At 45.7% G+C, this 25108-nt stretch overlaps 1 protein-coding gene across 1 annotated transcript in view; it reads left to right on the forward strand.

Annotated features, from left to right (window-relative positions):
• The window catches only part of CNTN2 (contactin 2), a 75204-nt gene that overhangs the window by 45207 nt on the left and 4889 nt on the right, over nucleotides 1-25108 (forward strand). Inside the window, exons 11-21 of the mRNA XM_048497055.1 lie at nucleotides 4272-4422; nucleotides 13508-13635; nucleotides 15090-15265; nucleotides 15513-15633; nucleotides 16144-16302; nucleotides 16418-16567; nucleotides 16929-16999; nucleotides 18284-18518; nucleotides 18785-18900; nucleotides 19310-19496; nucleotides 23946-24058. Coding sequence (XP_048353012.1) covers nucleotides 4272-4422; nucleotides 13508-13635; nucleotides 15090-15265; nucleotides 15513-15633; nucleotides 16144-16302; nucleotides 16418-16567; nucleotides 16929-16999; nucleotides 18284-18518; nucleotides 18785-18900; nucleotides 19310-19496; nucleotides 23946-24058 — 1607 coding nt within the window. The remainder of the gene's footprint in view (nucleotides 1-4271; nucleotides 4423-13507; nucleotides 13636-15089; nucleotides 15266-15512; nucleotides 15634-16143; nucleotides 16303-16417; nucleotides 16568-16928; nucleotides 17000-18283; nucleotides 18519-18784; nucleotides 18901-19309; nucleotides 19497-23945; nucleotides 24059-25108) is intronic.

The raw sequence follows: 25108 nt of genomic DNA on the forward strand, positions 1-25108 counted from the left end.
GCTTGTCCAAATTTCAAATTCTGATTTTGAATAGATTTTCTAAATTTGCAAACTTTCCACATAGATTCAACGTTTAAATTGTAACTATTTTACAAGTTTTTCAAGTGTTTTGAAAACAACATTTTGGGTTAATGGTTTGGCATCAGTTAACACTTTTGATTCTTCAGTCTGATAATTTTAATTTTAGGATTCTTCAACCTTATAAAAATCAAATTCCTGAACATTTCCCCAAGCTGTACAATCAATCCCACATTGCACCCAGTGTGTAAAGGCATGTCAAAATCTATGGAAACCCATGGATCCTCAAATCATGTAATAACATAAATCACTCTTGTGCTCGTCTTTTTCAGATGACAATTCAAGATGAAGCAACTCAAGACTGAATACCAATATTTAAAATAAAAATTATAACGTAAATGTTCTCCATTACTGTATTATTTTCAAATATTGTGTCATAGACAAAATAGAAGCCTCTTACAATCCCTGGGCTTCTCAGAGCATTCAAAAATGTTGCTATGGACTGCAAATTGCTTGCAACTTAATACATATATCAACTTATGTACAAAATCATACAAGATAGAGCAATATAACCTCCGAATACATTATTATTTTGAATAATTTTTCTCAAGCCCATCTCCTGGAAATAAAAATCTATATATATAAAAATCTAACAGTTCGTTTTTCTCCTGACAAGTGAACTCCCAAACTACTGGACCGATTGCTTTGAAATTTTCACACAACGTCGCACTCACGTGCGACCAGGTTTGCATACTGTTTCCACACATCCTGTTGTGTACATGTCACAACTGTGGCCGTTATTGCGACTCTGCCACAACTGTGACAGTTGGAACCACAGTTCTGTTCCGCAACAGCGCCATCTGCTGGCTGTCAAAGCAACACCCTCTGATACAAAGGAAACAAACATGCCTTCTATTCCAGACTATTCCAGACTATTCCAGCCTTTCTCAAAGCAAAAAGGACTTTCAAATCCCCACAGGCTAACCGTATATATGACCGCCTGGAGTGTGCATTAGTACGTGAGAGAATTCACACCACCCGCAAAGAACTTGCAGCCATAGACAAGGTGTTACTACTTCTCCACATCAGTCAAAAAATGAGAAGCCAGGACTGGGACAAAATTGACAACCTCACCTACAGAAAAATGGAGAAAGACATTGCCAGCCACACAAACAGCAGAGGAATTAAGAGGAGAAACAGCAAGAATATTGCGAAAAGCAAAACTTCCCCCCCTAATATTACACAAAAGGAAAGAAATGCTATTAAGAATCTCAGCTCAGATCCAGAAATCATCATCCTTCCAGCAGACAAGGGAAATGCAACAGTAATCATGAAGACTGAACAATATAAAGAAAAAATCAGAGAACTCCTGGATCCCACAACATACAAAAAACTGAAACAAGACCCAACCAAGAAACTCACTCGCCAAACCATCACATTGATTAAGAGCTCCTCCATTCAACCAGACACATGCCAATGACTCTGCAAGTCAGAAGCGCTTCCACCCCGGTTATATGGACTCCCCAAAATCCACAAGGAATCCATCCCACTCAGACCTATTGTGAGTGCGATTGGTTCCCCCACATATGAACTGGCAAAATTCTTGACTTCACAGTTACAAAGCCACATTGGACACACAGCGCATTATGTTAAAGACTCAGCCCGCTTCATCGAAAAAATTAGCAATCTCCATCTCAACCCTAGCGACAGACTTATCAGCTTTAATGTTGTCTCACTGTTCACCAAAGTTCCAGTGAAAGACACACTTGCACTCATCAGCCAAATGTTTCCAGATGACATCACTGCTTTATTTCAACACTGCCTAACAACCAGCTACTTCCAAGGGGACAATGATTATTATGAGCAGACCGATGGGGTGGCCATGGGAAGCCCCCTCAGCCCAGTGATAGCCAATTTTTACATGGAACATTTTGAGAAAGAAGCCCTCAACACAGCACCCAGGAAATCTGCAACTTGGTTCTGATTTGTGGATGACACTTTTACAATCTGGAGCCATGGTGAGGAGGAACTGCTGAATTTCCTGAACCACCTTAACAGCATCCACCCAAACATGCAATTTACCATAGAAACTGAAAAAGAAGGGAAACTGCCTTTTTTAGATGTCTTGGTCTTTCGCAGACCCAACCACCAACTGGGCCACACAGTATACAGAAAACTGACACACAGAGACTGGTATCTACATAAAAACTCCAACCATCATCCACAACAGAAAAAGGGCATAATCAAAACTCTGACAGATTGTGCAAAACGAATCTGTGAACCTCATCTCCTCCCTGATGAAATCAACCATCTAGACTGGGCTCTGCAGGCTAATGGCTACTCCACAACAGAAATCAGAAGAGCTTTAAGACCAAGAGAAACCAAGAGGACTAAGGAGAAACAGTCTACCGCAGGAAAAATATTTCTACCATACATCAAGGGAATCACAGATCAAATAGGGAAACTGATAAAAAAAGCATTACCTACAAAACCATTTTCAAACCCACCAGGAAAATACAGCAGATGCTACGCTCAGCAAAGGACAAGAGAGACCCCCTCACTTCTGCAGGAGTATATCACATACCCTGTAGCTGTGGAAAGGTCTACATAGGAACCACAAAACGCAGCATTCAAACCTGTATTAAGGAACACGAAAGACACTGTTGGCTTAACCATCCTGAAAGATCTGCAGTTGCAGAACATGTGTTAAGCAATTCTTAAATTCTGGACAATTCAGAAGCCTACTATGTCAGACTGCACAGGGAGGCCATTGAAATTCACAAACACCAGGACAATTTCAATAAGAAAGAAGAGACTTTGAAGATTAGCAGGGCCTGGCTCCCAGTACTTAAAAAATGGACTGATAACCCCACCTGCAATACAATGCACTCAACCACACCTTTGCATAGCAAGTTCCACCCAAACAGTTAATGATTGGTTCCCCACCCTGGGACATGGACAATATACCACACTAAACTTTCCCTTCTCACTTAGACCCAGTAAGAAACAAACTTTTCTCTGTGATACATCTCTGAAGATGCCAGCCACAGATGCAGGCGAAACGCTAGGGAACAAAATCTACCAGACCTCAGCCACACAGCCCGAAAAACCATCCTGCACGAACCATGCCTTGATGGAAAATTGCTGCCATCTGGAGTGAAAGGGATGGGGCCCGCAATCTGGACATGACCCACCCACCCTAGCGGAGGAAGGAGAAGGTGAGGGAGGGTCTGGGGATTTGCTGGACCAAACGCTCTGATAAAACGTAGCTCATGCCTCCCAGTGTGTTTTAAGTTAGGTAATTCGCCTGCAAGGGAAGGGAGTGAAAGGGACAGGGTCAGCCACCTAGACATGGCCCACCCACCCTAGCAGAGGAAGGGAAACGTTAGGGAGGGATGGGGCGGGGTGCCATGCAAGGGAACGGGAGAGAGGGAGGGGAGCGAGAGGCCCCTTGCCCCTCCCCTCCCTTGCAAGCATTGTGCAATTATACATGTTCGAACCGTTCGCTTCCCCTTTTCTCTCTTTTCCACCTCACCAGACTGAGCCACAGCAACGCGTGGCAGGGCCCGCTAGTAAACTATGGAAAATATTGGCATTCAGACTTCTGTGTTGCTTCAGCTAGAATTGTTATCTGAAAAAGAACATAAAAATGTGGGGGAGGGCGGTTTATAAACCCAACAAATAAATAAATTATGTTATATAATTTAAGGATCCATAGCTCTTGACATACCTTTATGCATTGGGGGCAGTGTGGCATTGATTTTATCTTTTGGGTGCACCCACCCCATTAGCTTTATGGTCATTTTCCCATGCTGGCATTCACAATGGAAAACATTATTTCATTTCTACTTTTAAGTCAGTAAATTGAAGTACAACCCTATGAACAGTTACTCAACTCTAAACTAATTAATTTCAGTGGGTTTCAGCTAGAGTAATTCTATATCAGATTGCTCTGTTATGAATTTGGATTTGTTTCCTTTATACAAAACAGTCGTCTGAGTTAGTATAAATGTGTTATGTTTATTGTTATTACCTGCCTTGGGTCCTCAGGAGAAAGGTGAGTTTCCAATAGTTTAAAATAAATAAATAAACTATTACAAAATGATGTAGGTGTCCAAGTATAAACAGAAATCCATGCTTAAGAGTAGCAGGTAAATATACCACAGGAATCTTTGCGCCATTCTAAAACCCACTGGAAACCCTTTTGTTCTATGACCCAGCATTCACTAAAGCACCTTAACTGTATTTCTTAGCTCTTGCTCCAGATTTTCGTTTAAACCCTGTGAAACGACTGATACCAGCAGCTCGAGGAGGGGAAATCATTATCCATTGCCAGCCACGATCTGCACCAAAACCCATTATACTTTGGACCAAAGGAACTGAACTTCTGCACAATAGTCCCAGGTACCAGAAGCATGTTTTTAGTCAGACATAAATATCCACAATCATATATTTCCCTATGGGGTGATTGCCTTGCTGATCTCATCTTAGCCTGGATCTAACCTCTGTTTCACCTCATATGGTGTCTGTTTTCTTGGAAAGCATCCTACTGCACCCAGTAGAGTGCAATTTTAATATTCAGAGGCATTAGCCTCTAGCATGGTTCTGCTGAAAATCCATCAATTGTTTTAGAAGAATACCAATATGTCTGTTTTATCCAAACAGAGGTTTGGTGGGGAAACATGATCTTTTAAATGCCTGTGAGGCTTGGGCCCAGGGTGTCTGAAGGACCATGTTCTCCCATAAATTCATGCCCAGGAATTATGACCATGGGGAGATGGTCATTTGGTGGTACACGAGAGAGGGACTTTTCAGCCGCACAACTTATTTTATTTATTTATTTATTGGATTTTTACCCTGCCAATCCCCAAGGGGCTTAGGGCGGCAATACAGCAGCATAAAACACTATAACATTAAAACAGCAATAAATATCTTAAAACACTATAAACAGTTAATACAATATAAACAACTTTAAAAACAACCAAGATGGCGACTTAAGACCCTAATAAGATCCCGGGAGGCCAGTAAAGTAGATGTCAGCCTGGCTGGCCTCCAGGAAAAGCTTGGCAGAATAGCTCTCTCTTGCAGGCCCTGTGGAAACAACTCAAGTCCCACAGGGCCCTGATCTCATGTGGGACCATATTCTACAAGGTAGGGGCCAGGATAGAGTAGGCCCTGGCCCTTGTCGAGGCCAGCCAGATACTTTTTGGGCCAGGGACAACTTGTAGGGGTGAGCCCGCGAACCCAGCAGAACCGTAGAAAGAGCGCCTGGAATGCCGGTGCCGGCTACGGCCTTCTGGGTGCACACGCTCCCCCAACCCCCACTCCCCCGTGAGTCACGGGTCATGAACTACCTGACTCGCGGTCACCAGGTGTCCCATACAAAGGGACAAAAAGGGCTCTTGCCCTCAGGTGAGGATTAGACCCAGACGCGGATGCTTCCTCCTGCACGTAGCAGCCCGATGAGATCATGCATCACATGATGATCTCCCGTTCTCCCGCTCTCCCGCCTATCCGACCCCTTTACACGCCCCTAATGAAACCCTAATAAAAGGTGCAAGAGACTGGCACAAGACAGAGTTGCTAGGATCACGGATCCCGCTTCCTGTTGCTGGCGCTCTCCACCAGATGATATCTCCACGTCTCGCCTCTTCCTTGCGACCCCGTGGGCACGACATCAAGCTGGTGCTGAAACCCGGGAATCTCCAACCTCCGCCCGCTTACCGTCACCTGGGAAAGGGCCTCTCGGTACCGACCGTCCGCTGGATTGGCGCATCCTCGGACCCACGTCCTCGGTACTGACCGTCCGCTGGACTCGCGTTCTAGGACACTCTCTCATCTGACGAACCACCGGTAAGTATGGGAGCTTGCAAAAGCACGGCTTATGACAAGCACGTTGGCGAACTGAAAACGCTGACGAAAAGCGCCAGAGTCTCAGTAAAGAAAAGGGATCTGCGCAAATTGGTTGGGGAGATTGATAGGCAATGTCCTTGGTACCCAGAGAGGGGGACATTGAATCTTAAGGACTGGGAAAACATCAGGCGCACTCTGCACAGAGAGCCTCGCGCGCCGATGTCGTTGCTACTGACGTGGAGGCAATGTTATGTCGCCATCAGCCTGCAGGTCCATGGCTTCTCTGCCATGGATCTCCCTCCTTTCGATCCTTCACCTACAATTTCAACCCCAGAATTTTCTCTATCCACTAAACTGGACGCCTGTCCTCCTCCTGTTTCACTTGCTTCCTTGCCTCATTCAAACTCTCCTGCCCGCACTCTCGCGGCTCTACCGCCTCCTCCTTTCGCTCCGCCTTCTGCTCTGCTTCCCCCTTCCATTTCCGAAGCCACCACACCTCCGTCAACGCCACGTAATGGCGCAAGTTTCAAAACTCTAGCAGAACGCATTAACCACGATCTGCGGAGAAAGGAAACCCTGACGGAAGACGATGCCGACCTCCTCGCTATGTGCCCCGTCCACTTCACCGACCACGTGGGGGAAGATGGCGTCATCCAGCGAGTTGTCGAGTATCGCCCCATAGGTTACAACGTTCTCACCGAGCTCCGCAAGGCAATACGGGACGTGGGAATTACCAGCCCCTATGTGAGAGGCATGTTGGAGGCAGTCATGCGGAATCACTTAATGGTTCCGGAGGACTGGAAAACTACTTTCCACATGCTCTTGAGCCCTGCGCAATATGTTGTCTGGGAAAGCGAATTCCGCCAGCAATGCATAAGCAGAGGAGCAGCCTCCGGCGGCGCCTATACTGCCGCGCAGCTCTATGGCTGCGAAGCTTTCGCCACTCCCAATGCGCAGATCGTCCTGCCGGAGGCCACCCTTACGGTCGCCTCTGACTGCGCCTACAAGGCGTTTCTGAAAGTGCCCACTACCAGACAGCCAACTCAAAGCTTCTCCAACGTCCGGCAGAAGCCTCAGGAGCCATATGCTGAATTCCTGAACAGGCTCCAGGAGGCCCTACAGAGACAGGTCGACAACGACGTAGCCCAGAGCGAGCTCCTCATGCGCCTCGCCAAGGAGAACGCCTCCGCCGAGTGCCGCAGAGCGATCACAGGCTTAGGGAAGAACCCCGAACTGGCCGATATGCTTAAGGCTTGCCAGGATATCAGGTCTTCCACCCATCAGGCCAGCCTCTTAGCCACAGCACTATCCACCGCCAGGGGACAGCCCCAAGGCTGCGGCAAGCCGGGACACTTCCAGAGGGACTGTAGGCTGCCCGGTGGGGGGGCTTACAACCCTGATGGAGGGGGGTCCTCCCCCAGGATGCGAAGGCCCCCGGGAAGGCCCAGGACCAAATGCCCCCAGTGTCGGGAAGGCTTCCATTGGAGAAGCGAATGCCCGTCGGGAAACTCGCACCCGGGCCTCTCCCCAGCCCAGGACCAAGGAGGAGAGTACTGAGATGATCCCAAGAGCCGAGGCCTGCGCTCAAACCACCCCCCCTATGAGGCCCTCATTGCTCCGACCCAGTATGGCGATCCCACTCCCTCGGAAGCCGTCGGGTTAGCCTTGCTCGGGGCCTCCGCCGTTGAGCAGGGGTTGTTTGTTATTCCAGGGGTCGTTGACTCCACACCCCAGGGAGTCATTCACAGCCAAGGGTGGACAGACATCCCACAGGAATTGCCCAGCGGAATCAGCTGCACTCAGCTGATCCTCCTGCCCCACGCACTGCCTGCTGCTGATCCAATAACAGACATGAGCCCAGGTAACCATCGAGACCCCGCCGGCACCACCGTAGCGGCGGTGGAGACGCCCATCGGTAGCTCCCGCCCACACCTGGAGCTCACCATAGAAAGGTGTCCGTCCAAAGGACTTGCGGACACTGGTGCCAACGTAATCGTCATCAGAGCGGCCGAGTGGCCTGATCAGTGGCCAACAGAGGCTTGCCCACGCATCTGGGGGGTGGGGGGAGAGCAAACCGCGAGACGGAGCATCCGCCCGCTCACGGTCTGCAGCCCGGGACTCGAGCAACAACTCACAGCCCGCCCTATCGTCTTGGACATCCACGTTGACTCGTGGGGAGGGGACCTCAAGAGCCGGGTTGAAACGACCCAGATTGGGATGGATAAGCCCGTTCCCACTGCTCTCCCCCTCACATGGATCACAGAGACCCCCGTTTGGGTGGAACAATGGCCGCTGCCCAGAGAGAAACTGGCCGCCATGCACCAGCTAGTAGAAGAACAGCTGGCAGCTGGCCACATTGAGATCTCCACCTCCCCGTGGAACACGCCTGTGTTCATGATCAAAAAAAAGAATGGCTGATGGCGGCTGCTCCAGGATTTGAGAGCGGTAAATGCGTGCATTCAGCCCATAGGCCCCCTTCAGTGCGGTCTCCCTAACCCCAATCGTATTCCCTCCGAATATCATGTTTTAGTTATCGATCTTAAGGACTGCTTTTTCTGCATCCCTCTTTCCCCCGGAGACCGGACGCGCTTCGCTTTCACCGTACCGGTTCTCAACCATCAGCAGCCCACCGCCAGGTACCAGTGGAAGGTCCTGCCTCAAGGGATGCTCAACAGCCCCACCTTGTGTCAGTATTTTGTTCACCACGCCCTGGCCCCATTTCGCGCCAGAACCCCTGGAGCCCTAATCATCCATTACATGGATGACATCCTGGTCGCTGCACCAACAGTCCCTCCCCAGTGGGTGGCACTACTAGCGGACACATTGCAACAATCAGGTCTGCACATCGCCCCCGAGAAGGTGCAGAGAAAAGAGCCGTTGCTGTACCTAGGACATAAGCTCCTTCACTCTTACTCTGCTCCCACCCTGCCGGAGTTGCAGATCCCGGATGCGCCCACACTTCTTCAGCTACAGCAACTTCTCGGGACCCTTAACTGGGTCCGTCCTTTCTTCGCCCTCACCACCCCTCTGCTCAGCCCCCTTTTCTCATTGCTTCCGCTCGCTAAGGGCCCTGGGGACAAAATCCAGCTCACCCAGAAGCACAAGGACGCCTTTCAGGCAGTAAAGGAGGTCCTGGCTCGCCGATGGGTGGATCGGGTCCCCCTCAAGGACCAACCCCTCTCCCTCTTTCTTCTAAACACGCCTCCTCTTCCAACCGGGGTCTTGGGATACACCAAACCCCCACAGACCTTCCTAGGGGAATGGCTCTATCTGCCTCACGCCCCTACCAGGAACATTTCCACCCCAGGCCAGCTCTACGCTGACCTCATCAACCAAGGGCACCAACGCACATAAGAACATAAGAACATAAGAACTAGCCTGCTGGATCAGACCAGAGTCCATCTAGTCCAGCATTCTGCTACTTGCAGTGGCCCACCAGGTGCCTTTGGGAGCTCACACGCAGGATGTGAAAGCAATGGCCTTCTGCTGCTGCTGCTGCTCCTGAGCACCTGGTCTGCTAAGGCATTTGCAATTTGAATATCGGCACCATGGTGATGGTCGGCTGGGATCCAGAAAAAATCATCGTGCCTCTTAACAGGACGGATTTCCAGCACCTTTGGAATGCTTCCTTACCCTTACAACTGGGCTTGGAGGGCTTTGTGGGGGAGATCCTCTTCCACCTCCCCCCAGATCCACGCTTTACCCTCCTTCATTCTAACCCCTGTCCCGTCCGACCCCTGGCGGCCTCTACGCCGCTCCAGAACGCTCTCACAGTCTTTGCCGACGGCAGTAAGCGTGTCGGCGCCATCGCCTTTCAGCAAGACGGGCAATGGCAGACGGCTTACACGCCAGCTCAGGCTTCGGCTCAACGGAGCGAGCTTGCCGCGGCCATCCTAGCCTTCCGAACCTTCCCTCAACCCTTCAACCTCTTAGTCGATTCACAATATGTGGCGCACGTAATCACCCACCTACCCGGAGCTTACGTCGCCCCCCGGATCGACCCAAATCTCATGAGTCTTTTCCTAACGTTACAGAACTTGCTAGCATCTAGGACCTCTCGGTACTTCGTGGGCCATATGCGCAGCCACACGCCGCTTCCGGGCCCCCTCAGCGAGGGGAACCAGCGTGTGGACAGTGCTACCCACGTCTCTACTCTTTTTTCTGACCCTTTTCAGTCCCACGACTTCTTTCACCAAGGGGCAAAAGCTCTTGCTCGTTCTTGTCACATTCCCCTCAATCAGGCGCAGTCCATCGTGAAATCATGCGCCCAGTGCTCACGCCTCGGCCCCTCCTCAGATCCTGGAGTAAATCCAAGGGGAACCCTGGCAAATGAGCTGTGGCAGATGGACGTAACAATGGTCCCGGCCCTAGCCCCATGGAAACACCTGCACGTAACCATAGACACATACTCTGGATACATTTGGGCCACACCACTTCGCGGAGAAACTACCAACCATGTCCTCCAACACCTCTTCGCATGCATCACAGTTATGGGGCGTCCCCTCCGCCTCAAAACAGACAATGCACCCGCATATTCCTCCGCCGCCATGCTCCAGTTTTGCACCAACTGGGGGATCGTGTTAACACACGGAATCCCCTACAACAGCACAGGCCAGGCGATCGTTGAGCGGGCCAACCGCACCTTCAAGGAAATTTTAGCCAAACAAACTAAAGAAAGGGGAGTAGGTGGCCCCCCCAACTTGGGGCTCATCCAGCAGACCGTATCAAAAGTGCTATTCACCATTAATCATTTAAACTTGCTCACTTTACCCTCTGGGCAACAGATCACCCCCATGGAGAGGCACTTCAGGCAATCAGAGCCTCTCCCCCACGCCCAGGTCTACTACCGCCAGCTCCCAGACCGAGTTTGGCGGGGCCCGGCCCCCCTCATAACCTGGGGAAGGGGGTATGCTTCAGTCTTTCTCCCTACAGGTCCCCTGTGGATCCCAGCTCGCCATGTCCGGCCAGCCCATGGAACGGTACCAGAAGGAAATCAACCCCATCCCGGGGATGGAGTGGACCTCCCTGAAGGACCCTGCCCCGCTGCTTCGACGGAGCCGCCGCCAGCACCAGAGCGGTCCGAAGACCCGGAAGACCTAGGGGGACGTCAGGACAACGACCAGCCAGGCTCGGGAGCTGCCGCAATGACGTGGCTGCCCCGAGACGCTCGAGGATCTCTGCGTTGCCATCTTTGCGGCTATTACTGCAAATTCCACAGTCACAATCAGCTGCTTGCTTTGCTGCCTCCCACCGGTGACGCTCGGTCACCCCCTCATGGATCTTAATCAAGTCAACATCTGGAAGCGGCTCGCCGCCGCTGCCAACATGTCGTCTTTCTGCCTGGGCCAGCATCTGGGGGTGGGGAATCTGCTGCCTGCCTGTTTTCCCATCTACAAAGCCCCTGGAGACCTCTCCGCCCGAACTCCTTGCTATCTTAGCCGTCTCACTATCGTCCTGCCCCAGGCTCCACCCCAGGAGCCCAAGCGCCGTCGCCGCTCCACCCTTCCCCTCGACCCTTCCTGCCGGAGCGACGCAGTCGCTCTCTCCAAAGCAGAGTATGTTTCCCTTGCAACCTCCCTGGTGGGAGTCCCAGGACTCGCTATCTACAATGCCAAGACTATTGGCTGGCTGGCCTGTGCCCTTGCGAAGTCCATTAATTCCACCTCCATTGCTCTGGATGCTCTGGCCTCCGAACAGCAGGAACTTCGTCAAGCGACTTTAGATAATAGTGCCGCTATTGATTACTTGCTGTTACTGCATCACCAAGGTTGTGAAAATGTACATAATATGTGTTGTTTTAATCTCTCTGATAATTCCCATTTGATTCATATGAAAGTGCGTGAGTTACAAGATGTTGTATCTAATCTGAAATATGATGTATTGCCCCACTGGTGGTCAGCCCTTTGGAGTTGGTTGCCAGGGGGATGGTTAAGCATTATTATTCAATTCTTCCTTGGTTTGATCATATGCCTCGTTGTCGGATCTCGCCTTGTTCAATGTATCTCTAATTTTGCCTGTAATGTGTGCAAGAAACCCTTTGACTTTCCCCTACGTCGCAACCAGGTCCTCATGTTGCACAAACAGCTCAGCCAGCTCGAGCGAGTTCCTGGGGAGGCAAGCGTCCCCCTAAATTGCCCCAACTAATTCGGCTTCCTTCCTAAAACGTTAGAAACGGGGAGATGTAGGGGTGAGCCCGCGAACCCAGCAGAACCGTAGAAAGAGCGCCTGGAATGCCGGTGCCGGCTACGGCCTTCTGGGCGCACACGCTCCCCCAACCCCCACTCCCCCGTGAGTCACGGGTCATGAACTACCTGACTTGCGGTCACCAGGTGTCCCATACAAAGGGACAAAAAGGGCTCTTGCCCTCAGGTGAGGATTAGACCCAGACGCGGATGCTTCCTCCTGCACGTAGCAGCCCGATGAGATCATGCATCACATGATGATCTCCCGTTCTCCCGCTCTCCCGCCTATCCGACCCCTTTACACGCCCCTAATGAAACCCTAATAAAAGGTGCAAGAGACTGGCACAAGACAGAGTTGCTAGGATCACGGATCCCGCTTCCTGTCGCTGGCGCTCTCCACCAGATGATATCTCCATGTCTCGCCTCTTCCTTGCGACCCCGCAGGCACGACATCACAACTAAAAGGTTGAATGGAGGGACCTGATTGGGTAATTTCCCAGGGTGGTGTCCTGGTCCCATAATTGTTGACCTTTGGGATGCAGTTGAAGACAGTTTTATTTGATAGATTTAGCTTTTATTGTTGGCAGTCTTAATTGAGGCTTTTAAACTGTGACTTTTATGGGTTTTATACTTTTTTATTAATACTGTAAGCCACTTTGAGTTCTGCAAGGGCTAAAGGCAGCTAATAAATGTTTAAAATAAACAAATAATTATCAAGGTGGAATTTGGGAGATCTACACTCACTTTTTAGCTGTCATGGAAGGGAAGATCTTTGAAAATACAACCTACATTTTCTATGGAAAAACAGGAAATGAAGTTTTAACTGTGAAGGAATGCCTTCCAAATGCCACAAGAAAAATCACATAAGATTAGCCACAAGCTGTTCTTGGACAGATTATTTTATTTTATTCTATTTATTTATATTTATTACCCACCTTTTACCCCAATCTCAAGGTGGCTTACAATAAAAAGTAAACCCAAAGAAAAAAAGTAAAACTAAATGCAGTTGAAATAGCCACATCAATCACATCATTTTTAAGCAGTTTGGAAGAAAAGCATGCAGTACCCATCTAATGAGTTTATTTCATCTGTAGGGGGTATTCTAGTTTTGCATGTATATCTTAACCATTTGGTCAGCATCAAACCAATCAATTTCTTTTGGTAAATATTAATCACAACTGTTATTTGATACCATATGCTGCTGAATAGATCAGGTCTTATGTTTAAAATGTCCACAGATGTCCAGGGTAAGTTACACACATTGCTAATTTAACCCTAAATCAGTGTTAAAACTCTGCTTTATGCAATATATTATTTTTGACAGATTGTACTCATCACATGTCACACAATTAATCTGTTTCTTGATTCTGCATATCTGATAATTTGACTTGGTTTTCTATGCTTTCCTATGCCATCTCTATTTTTCTTTTGGTGGGTTTTTTTCTTTACTTCAGCACAACTATTACTGCTGATGGCACCTTGATCATTCGGAATATTAGCAAGTCGGATGAGGGAAAATACACCTGCTTTGCAGAGAATTTCATGGGCAAAGCAAACAGCACAGGAATCCTCTCTGTTCGAGGTAAGGGTTTTTCTTGTGGAACTTCATATTGTAATATAAAGGGAAACACATTTTGTCAACACCTCAACAAATGGAAAGGACATTAACCCAGTTACCTGAAAATTACAGAGGAATAGCGTTAATAATTCTGCCATTAAAAATAAACTGGAGATTTACAGCACTTTAAAGATTAACGCAATTTTCTTCCCCCATAAACTTCCGTGGCCTGGAGCCTACTTCTTCAAATACCATGAATGAATCCTCAAGATGCTGATATTTTCTGTAGGATAAGAAAAAAACAGTAGGACGTGTACTGAAAGAAGTACAGAGTGAAATGTAATTTTGTAAACTCAGATTAGGAAAAACAGATACTACCGTAGTTATGTTAAGCGAGTTAACACCTATAATGAGGAGTCCCATGGATGGGGAATCCCATGTTTTCTCTCCTTTTTGAACCTCATTTGCAGGAGAATTATCACTTTTTACTGAAGTAGTTAAAAGAAACATTCTGTTATCTTTAACCACTTAAGCACTCTGCAAAAGGTGTTAGTGAATGTGTGTAAAGTGCTGTCAGGTTGCACTTATGGTGAACTCATAGTGTTTTCAACACCAGTGATTAAACAGATGTGGTTTGCCATGGCATTTCTCAGCAAAGTCTTCATTGGTGGTTTCCCATCCAAGTATCAACCTAGCTTAGGCTTCTTCCACACTTGCAGAATCATTCACTTTCAATCCACTTTCACAACTATTTGGAAGTGGATTTTACTATTCTGCACAATGAAATCCAGCTTCAAAGTTCAGTAAAAGTGGATTGAAAGTGCATTATTCTTCATATGTGGAAGGGGTCTTAGCTTCCCAGATCTGGCAAGATTGGGTTATACTATTCCATTCTGCATCCCCTTCAAAAGATACCTGGATTAATTTTCTCAAGGTGATACTTCTGTCATATTTTCACTAGTTGTTTGGAACTGGTGAAAGTTTAACAGGACCTTTTATACTTTATCCATCTTTCTGTCACATTGATATCCTTCTCTTCCTCCAAGGAGCTCAGGATTACTTAAGAGGTTATCCTTTTCTCCAATTTATCCTTATGTGAAACCCATGAAGTAGGTTCAGCTGAAAAAGATTGACTGGTCAATAGATACCCTGTGAGCTTTTCATGGCTGAGTGGGGATTTGAACATATGTCACTTTGATCTTATCCTAAGCATTATATCAAAGTTTCTTCCTCTCTCTACTAAAACAAACCTTGCAAATCTATTTCTAGAGGTTGTTGTAGTTCATCTTTCACCAAGCAGAAATGCTTGTAACTATTTGTCGCATTTTTAGCTTGACCTTCCTCCCCCTGCCCCAGGACGGACTGCATGGTTCCCTGTTTTGCCCTCACACCAACCCATGAGGTAGATTAGGATGCAAAACCCTGATGTACACTATCGCCCTGTAGAAATAATATTTCTATCATTTGATTTTCCACAGATGCCACCAAAATCACCCTTGCACCATCCAGTGCTGATATCAATGTAGGAGAGAACATTTCTCTTCAGTGCCATGCTTCTCATGACCCAACAATGGACCTCACCTTTACTTGGAGCTTGGATGACTTTGCTATTGATTTCACTAAGTCTGAAGGTCATTACAAGCGAGCAAGTACAGTGAGTACTGTAAATTATCTGCCTCTTCCATAAGATATCCAAAAGCTGGTCACAGTGAAAAGATACCCAAATATTCTTCCCAATGGATGTTATTTTTCCTTTGCTATGTATGATTATATATGTATCTCTAAAACACAGCAGATAACAGCCATGACTTCCAACTTCCTGCCACTCTTTTAATTTGATTTGTTTTATTATTCCCAACTTAGTTCTGATGTTTGTGTTGGATCCTGTCTCCCATTCATAGAAAGAGAGTATTGGGGACCTCATGATCCTGAATGCTCAGCTGAAACATGCTGGACGATATACATGTACAGCCCAGACAGTGGTGGATAGTGCTTCTGAATCAGCCATGCTGGTTGTAAGAGGTAATTTTTCTTATTCACTACTTTTAGGAAATGACATGCCTGCAAAAGTTGCCTTCTGTACTTGGATATGACATGACCAAGCTACTCGTGATCTTTTCACATTAAGAATGTCCAGCCTTTCTATTCTCAGAACCACTGTATCCTCCTGGCAGCTGTCAAGTGGAAAGCATATCTCCCATTCAAAGTGGTTCTTTTAGGAAACTAGGTATTTTAGGAATATGTTCATAATAAAGTGGGTGCAATCTATCAGTAAGTATTTCCCAGATATAGAAAATATGCATTTAGGCTTCTGCCAGGTCAAGGGGTGGGGCAGAGTCGAGCAGAGTTTATGGCAGGAGGGGGATGAATGGGCATGCCTCCACTTAACCCAATCAAGTGGCACCTGGGGATCCAGCCCCCTCCTACCCTCCCCAAAGTACTCCATTGTCAAATGTTACACTTTGCATTTATAATATGTGCCTTCAGTGAGATGTTGTTATTTCTGTTATTGTTGTTCTTTCTTTCTGGTAGGTCCTCCAGGGCCTCCTGGGGGATTGGTGGTGAGGGATATAAAAGACACCACTGTGCAATTAAGCTGGAGTCGAGGCTCTGATAACCACAGTCCTATTGCCAAATATGTCATCCAGGCCCGCACTCCACTTTTCTCCAAATGGAAGCAAGTGCGCACCAGTAAGTGTCTTAAGGGCAGTGGCCCACACTGTGCATGTTCCAGTGTGAGGTTTCACTTCTCCCTTTTTGGCATTGTTTGCTCTATTTGGTCTATTCTTGTGTTTTTGGGTTATAGATCCTGCAAATATTGAAGGTAATTCAGAGACAGCCCAAGTGGTCAATCTCATACCATGGATGAATTATGAATTCCGGGTCCTGGCTAGCAACATTCTTGGTACTGGAGAACCTAGTGTGCCATCTGTGGAGATCTACACCAAAGAAGCTGGTGAGTACATATATTTTCCAAGAAAAAACTTCTGGCAGCAACTGCATGACAAAACATATTTGACATGTTTAAGGTTAGTTTTGGTGACCTGTTTATTTTACTGCATTCTTCTTTTTTTGCCTTCTTAGACATCCCAAATAATTGTCTTTCCAGCTATTTAATATGACATACAAAATCATGTATCACAGTTGCAGATCAATTTGAAACTCAGTTTTATTATTGGTCTGCGATTCAATCTTCTTTGGAACACGGCTGCTACCTTCTGCTTTATTAGATGGTGTTATTTTTTGCCTCCAGATTACTTGGCTTGTATTTTCTAATGCAACTTGTATTTGGTCTGTTTTATTGGGGAATAAAACAGCCCCTACAGTTGCACCATCTGGGCTCAGTGGAGGAGGGGGAGCACCCGGAGAACTCATCATCAACTGGACGGTAAGCTGGCCACAAGCCAAGCAAACATGAATGTTTTCACCATTAATGGGTTTAAGTTTGTGGGTAAAGGGATGCTGACTGTGTTTCTTGTAGGAATGGGTGGATAAGCAGGAAATAATTTACGAACACCTATATTCATTTGTTGCATTTATATCCAGCCTTTCATCCATCTTGGAATTCAAGGCAGCCTATACAACAAAACAGGCACTGACCAGACTGGTCTTGCTTAGCTTCAGCAAGGTTTCTGTGTCATGTGCCTTCCACGCAAGCTTGTATATGACGAGATTTTAAAAATAGTCAAATAGTTAAAATGTGACTAGAATGGTTGCATTTTCTTATGTTGCATTGAACAAATTATTTTGTCCCTCAAGTTTCTCTGTGCTAACGCTATATGGTGTGTCTTCATGGAAATATACTTGTTCAAGTCAACATGGATCTTCAATAATATTTTAATGGTGATTATATGACCTAAATTGATGATCTCCTGCCTGTAAAATAACATAGGGTTATGTTAAGTATATGTATTCCCACATAGGCATATGGGTGTACATAGGAAAAGCATAGTGTTCTGACTGAGCTCCAGGGGAGCAAACCTGGCCAGATCTACTTGGAACTGAGTCTCATGTTATTCATTGGAGCTTACTCTCAATAAAGTGTTCTTAGGATTGAAGCCTAGAGCACACTTTCTAGTTACAATAGGGGTGCCAGTGCCAGTGCCATGCCACTAAAAACAGTTTTTCCATGGCAAATGATCTCTATTAATCTCATAGCATTTGGAAATGCTTATCATCTGGAGTCCAGCTGTCAGTTTTCTTCCAGCGGCCAGCGACATGGAGATTCCAAATGGCAGCTGAGTATTCCATAGTGAAGTCTACTGAACTTTGCAGATCAGGCAAAGATCATTTCCCATGGACATCCATAATTTCTATTGTGACTAAGTTTTCTGGCTCTAAATTTGCCAGTGTGTGGGATAAATTAGTTAATGCAATGAAGGTGGTAATGATATAGGTTAAAACATGTGTATATGAATAATTGCAGCCATTACAAAGTCTTCAAAGAAGAATTGGAATTTTCCCCTCCCATAGAAATGCTACTGGGACCTAGATTAATATACACTAAATTTCAAACTGTGCAACTGTTGAGACTTTACTCCTTGTTGCTCTCTTGTTCATTTCCATTGGTTGCATGTTATAGATATACATTTGTAACACATGATATGAATATAAAATATGAACCCAGGCTAAGGTTGTAGACTTTTGTTTTTGGTCTCAATACGTACCTCAGCCAATGCACCGGGAGTACCAGAATGGAGATGGTTTTGGGTACATCCTGTCTTTCCGAAAACAAGGCACCCAAACATGGAAGAAAACAAAAGTTCCCCATGCAGAATCACTGCACTATGTCTATCGCAATGAGAGTGTTGCACCTTATACACCCTTTGAAGTGAAGATCAGGGCCTTCAACAGGAAAGGAGATGGACCAGAGAGCTTGGTGGCCATTGTGTACTCTGCAGAAGAAGGTAGGTTTGGATCATAGGGATAGCTTATGTTCAAGTATTGCTAAGGCTTAGCTTTATTTCATTCTCATGAGCGCACCGAATGAAGCTCAATATCACTATGAAGCTCAATACTCAATATCATTATAAGATGATGCTTCCTGTCATTCTTTAATGACAGACAAGTGTCTGACTTCTGATCCTTACTTCTTAGATATTTTGAGGCTGGGTGAGATTTATCTGTAATTACAGGCTAATTTAAGTAAAGTAGTGTTACTGTAATTTGACAGAACCAAGAGTGGCTCCATCTAACATTACAGTTGAGGGAGTTATGGCGACAGAAATGGATGTTTTATGGGAGCCGGTGGAGCAGAGTGAAATGAATGGAATCCTTTTGGGCTATGAGGTAAGTAATAAGAAAGTTTTGAATTGGAACAGTGCTCAAGTTTGGTTCACAATCATCCTCTTCACAAAGACAAAAAGCGACTGCGGCTTGACAGGGCCCTGCCATTGCAGCCAGGCGGGCCTCAGCACAAGCCGCACTTGCCTGGGCAAGGGCAGCCGCGCGGCTGGGCCCTGATTGGCTTTGCGTTCCGGCAGAGCCAAAGAGGGACATCATATACAGGCGCTGGCTGGCGCCTGCATATAAAAGAGGGCATCCACCCGGGCGAGTTCATTCTCGCCCGGACGCCCAAGGAAGGACCTGCTCACCCATCCCTGTTTTCATGTTATTTCACAGTGTTGTCTTTGTTTGTCTGCTAGTGAAATACTGTAATTCCTGAGAAACTCACACTCATTTGTTTTCTTGGCTTCAGATCCGATACTGGAAACATGGGGACAAAGAGGAGGCTGCTGATAGAGTGAGGACAGCTGGTCTTGAGAAGTCAGCACATGTGACAGGCCTCAACCCCAACACAAAGTACCATGTGACAGTCAGAGCTTATAACCGGGCAGGGACTGGGCCAGCCAGTCCCCCCACCAGTTTCACGACCACAAAGCCACGTGAGTGACTATTTTATTTGGTCACATATGCACAAGCATATGTGATATATGATAACTATATAAATAAAAAGCAAAGTGTCTGTTATTGTTGCTCTCTGAAACTACTGGACCAAATGCTGTGAAATTTTCTGACAACATTGCTCTCTCATCCGAGCATGTTTTCACCACCTCACATATCTCACCTGTGCCAAGTAAACCATCCTTTCCCCCCAAAACAGCGCCATCATCGTCCTTTCCCCAAAAAACAGTGCCATCACCATCCTTTTAAAAAAAACAACAGTGCCATTTGGTGGATGCTGGGCCTGAGGCATGCGTTCTGAGGTAATATTTCATTCAGGGAGAGGGCCAGGAGTCAGTGAGGGAGTGGAGGGACGACAGAAGCTGAGGCAACCCAGGCACGCAGCATTTCTCTAGAGGTACTGGCCAGACAGAAATGAAATACAAAACCACTCTCAACCTGTTATCTAGAAAACAATCACACTTACACATGAAGCCTGTGGCCTCACCTCCAGTCCCTCTCCCTGAACGAAATATTACCTCAGAACGCATAATCCACCCCACTCTGGTGTCTCACCAAGCCTTAGGAATACAAACCTCTTACAGTACGGACTGGCATTCTTCAGACCATGCTCATCATGACCACTGATGCCATTGTATAAGTGATACAATCATTGCACTGCTAATTATATATTCTAATCCAGGATAACTAACAGACTATGTTGCAAATAAAAAAAATCTTCCACTAGAGATTTTAACTGCCTTGAGCGCAGCATCATTGGCAGAATCATAAAAACAGTTCACATATACATAGCCACTGTACAGATTTGTGGGTGCGCCCCCCCCCAACTAGCCAAATACATTCATTCTTCAGCCTGTGCTTACAATGATTACAGAGAAGAATGCTGCAACAGGTTTTCCCATTGTATGGCAAGTAATCAGAGAGTACATTGGTTTTTCTGCAGCATAGTATTTAGTGAAAGCCTAGCCACAGCAGTCCACACACACTGTATTCTACTGTATTTGTGCTTAACTTTTCCAGTAGGGAAATGTTCCCAGTTTCGAATTGGAAAGAGGCCCTGCGAGTTAGGCCACAGGAGCAGTCTCCCCACCATGCGCTGCACGGCCTGCTCTCCGTGCCATCACACATTACTGGGAACTGCGGGCCTTGGGGACGGAGACACAGAGGTCAGGAAGGCAGACTCTCTTTCCCTTCTCCAGCCGCGCATCTCAGCGCAGCCATAGTCACCCACCACTTCTTTACACGATCACATGGCTGGATATGCGTGACAATTTCACAACACACATGTGCACATTAGGTTTTAGGTGATATTTAGGTAATATTTATGTTTTAGGTAATATTAGGCAAAGCGATTTTCCTACACTGTTTGCACATCATCACCCCATACAGTCCAACACAGTGAACACTCTCACAACCGCCCTCTCACCCTCAGTTCACCAAGCACTTGGACAGATGCTAACTCACAACAGAATACCTGTCTACAGGGACTCCTATTCCCTTCGGAAATTTGGTCAGCCAGATCTGCAAGGCTCCCTTCACAAGAAGCCCCATTGGCAGACAACCCAACTCATGTGGGGAGAAGGGAGCTGGGCAGGTAGTTCTAATCTGAGATCTCTGAAGTAACGTTGGGTTTGCCCTGACCTTTGAGGAGTGGTTAGATAACGGCTGCTGCCACCAGGCTCTGCCATTGCATACTCCAAGGTAAATTAGGTCTGAACTGTCAGTGCCAGCTTGTGTTGGACCATCCCTGAATTCTACTAAACAAACTACAAACCATAATACAACTGTGAATCCAATCTGCTGTTGAAAAGGGAAAGAGGGGTTCTATTTGACGAGTCCAAAAGACTATGCTGGGGATCATTGGACCTGCATGGACATCTATGTGGGCTGCGGACTGTGATGAGGAAGAAATTTGCCACAGCAACGCATGGCCGGGTACCGCTAGTATTTGATATATTTCAGCTGCACACGCTGTGTATGTATTTAGTCTGTTCTTTTGTTCCTTTTTATTAACACGTTGGCCAGTTTGCTGCCATTGCTGTCAGTGTTTCTGAAAGAAATGTGTGCTCCATTCAAATCCAGGGGTTTATTTACATTCAGGCTTACACACACATAAAATTTAAGTGATAATTGTTTGTAAGAAGTAATGTAATTGAAAATAAGAAGAAACAAATAATTATGAGATTGCATTACAAGACAGATGCTGTACCAACCAAAATATAAAATGCCTTGGAACAGGGGTGTCCAATTCTTAAATTGGACACCTGGACACAGCCTGCCTGATGGGAATCATAGACCAGGAACATCTGGAGGGCCAGAGTTGGACACCCTTGTCTTAGAATCTGTTTCAGATAATACTTTATTTTCCAAGAGCCATTGCACTGTAACAAACTTGCACAGCAGGACAGAAAGGTTTAAGAGGTGTAGTGTTGACAATACACTGAGGTATCACTCTGTAGATTAGCACAAAAACAGCTTGTTAATTAGCACAAAAACAGCCTTTTCCACAACAGTTCCAGTTACGGAACAGCCTCCCCAGGGAGGTGCACTTTCAGTCTTCCGGAGGCAGCTGAAGACCATTTTATTTGGGACTACATTTTGATTGATTTTGCTTTTATTATTGACAGCCCTGATTGGATTTTTCAAATTGTGACCTTTACAAATTTTGTAATGGTTGTTTTGACTTTGTTTTATAATGTTTTATTTATTTTGTAAGCTTTCTTGAATTCTGCAAGGGAGAAAGGCAGCTAATAAACGTCTTAAATAAATAAATAGTGCTGTCTCCTCCATAGGAGGACTTTCCCAACTTGCTCCTGGCTTCCCTTAAGATATGTGGCTGCCTCCTGTTTTGCTTCCTGCTTAGAACTTCAAAGCAGGATGTGGTAAGGCACCTCACAGACCACAACACATGGCTGCTGTGTTGAGCTTGATGGGTCACAAGTTGTTCAGCTCTGCAGTTAAGGCTTCCTTAAGTATCTGTGACTCATGGAAGAAGGACAAGAAAAGAATAGAGTGGATATTCAAAATCTTTTTGACCATTTTCCAAGCTAGGAAGAGAAAAAATTGGCTTTATCTACAACTTCCTTACAAGTAGTAATGGGTAGAATCGAAAGTGATTGATTTAACCAGTTGCAAATATGTCTCATAGTTCAAACACTGTTGTTCTTTTGACATATTTTTGCCAGACTTCAAAAGAAAATGAAGGACGCTTAATATCAGTGACTATGAATTTTGGATATTCCAGCAGTTGAGGAATCTGTTCCCCAAATTTGTGGAATAGTTTTATTAACAACTTTTCTCAAAATAGTTGTTGAAAATTGGTGACATTCAATACTGGTAATCTGAGTATAAAATATATTGTTTGGGTCTTCCAAAAATGCAGTAAGATTCATTCTCATAGTCCTTGCATATTTTCCCTTGGAATATTTCTAATCTCCATGCTGGTTTATCTACGTGTAAGGCCATATATGTTATAGTGCATTTATATTTTATTACAGCTAGTAGGGAAGGGAACATTGTAGAGGATGGATTAAGTCCTTTAAAAAAAACAAAGATTGAAATATATTATCACTATTGTTCCTTCTAAAAGTGTTTAGTTGAGATTGTATCTTTCTAAGATGGATGGCAATGGCCAGGCTATCCCAATCTTGTCAGACCTTGGAAGCTAAGCCAGATTGTCTCTGGTTAGAACTTAGATGGGAGATTACCAAGGAAGTCCAGGATTGCTACTCAGAGGCAGGAAAATTAACTCTGTTCATCTCTTGCTTTGAAAACCCCATGGATAGCTGTAAGTGATCTGCAACTTGATGATACTTTCTACCACTGAGATAATCCAAGGCTGGCTCAGGAAATTTTGCTGCCTGATCTAGCCAAACCCATAGCATTGCCTACCCTGTGGAGGGGAAGGTATGACCCATCCTGATTACAGTGACATTGATTTGGCAAGGTTATACTTTGTAGTAGTAATAACACCTGATAATTTGCTTCTCTAACAATATTTAAAAATCAATTCTCACAGGCAGCTGCTTCACTCTGCCTTGTGACAGACCAGCCCACAGGTGATTTCCTTAGTCTTTCCATTTACCAAGTAGTCAACAGGATTTAAATACATATTTTCTTGACTTTGAATATATCATGACTGTGGTGTCAAAAGACCAGCCAAAAAGCATAAGGAGAGAAGCAGTGACAACCAGCAAGGTGTTACTGTAAAATAAGACACAAACAAAATGATGTCTAGCAAGGAGGAGAGAAGGATGAGAAGCAGGCACTTCAAAGAGAAAGCGATATTATCTCCTGGTTGATTGTTTCATGAGTTGGGTGGAAGACGGGAGGAAATGACTGGAATGTGGCACCTTATAAATATATGCTGGAAACCTCTAGCTGGTTTTCTGCTGCCTCAGTAAAACTCTTCACCAGTATGTATTTTCTAGCCCCAAGAAGGCCACCTGGCAACATCTCCTGGAAATTTACCAGCTCCAGTGTAACCATCAGTTGGGATCCTGTGATTGCAAAGGCAGATGAATCTGCTGTCACTGGCTATAAGGTAATTCAGATCTTCCTCTTGAGTAATGGATTGAAAATGTTTGAAGTGCAACAAAATGGCTTCAAAATTATTTCTTAAGCCAGAACAAAATTATCTATTAATTTATTGACATTTTTATAGTGCAGTTTTCTCATTGAAACTTGGGTGAACTATAGAGTACATGGTAATACAATCAATAGGATTGGTCATATAATAAGTGATGTCATGGGATTAAATTTGCAGAAATCTGAAACAAAGACCAAATGTTAACATGTCTTGTTAAACAATGCTGAAATTACACAGCAAGACAATACATACAGAGATAGTAATTACTATACACAGTAGTATAAATAATAATCCTTTTATTTTCATTAAAATATCTTTCTGAACCTTTTCAGTATAGTATAGCCCTATTACCTGTGTAAAAATGCTCTCCTGAATAATTCAGTTTTGCATAGTTTGCAGAGTGCCAGGAGCGTGGATGCATTCCTGACATCATCTGGTGGGCCATTCCATAAGGGGGGGGGGGGGGTGTACAACAAAGAAACCAAAACAAAAACAAAATGCAACAAGCAGAGAGTTGTGGATCGTTCCCATTTTTAAGGTAGCATCTGCAGGAGGTCTTGCTTCAATGATCAAAATAGTGGTGAAGCACAGATAAAAGACAGTCAAGGCCATGAAGAGCTTTGTATGTGATAACTAATACCTTTGATTGAAATCAGTAACTGATGGGCAACCAGTGTAGTGACTTCCAAATGGGAGTCATATGCATGCCCCACTTAGGTCCTGATACCTGCAGCATTTTTAACCAACCAGAGTCTCTAAGTTGACTTCAAGGGGGAGACCTATGTGCAGTGCTTTGCAGCAGTCTAATCTCGATGTTACCATGGCATGGATCCAGGTGACCAGATCAGCTGAGTCAAAGTTGGGGCATCATCTGGGCTAAACTAAGTTAGAAGAATCTAATTTTTGAGGCTGCACCAACTTGTTTCTCCAGCAGTAATGCTGGACCCAGTACAATCGCTAGGCTCTTAACTGAGTCAGCAAGAGCCAATTGAATCACACTGACGG

The sequence above is a fragment of the Sphaerodactylus townsendi genome, linkage group LG05 (genome assembly GCF_021028975.2).
Source record: "Sphaerodactylus townsendi isolate TG3544 linkage group LG05, MPM_Stown_v2.3, whole genome shotgun sequence".
Lineage (NCBI taxonomy): Eukaryota > Metazoa > Chordata > Lepidosauria > Squamata > Sphaerodactylidae > Sphaerodactylus > Sphaerodactylus townsendi.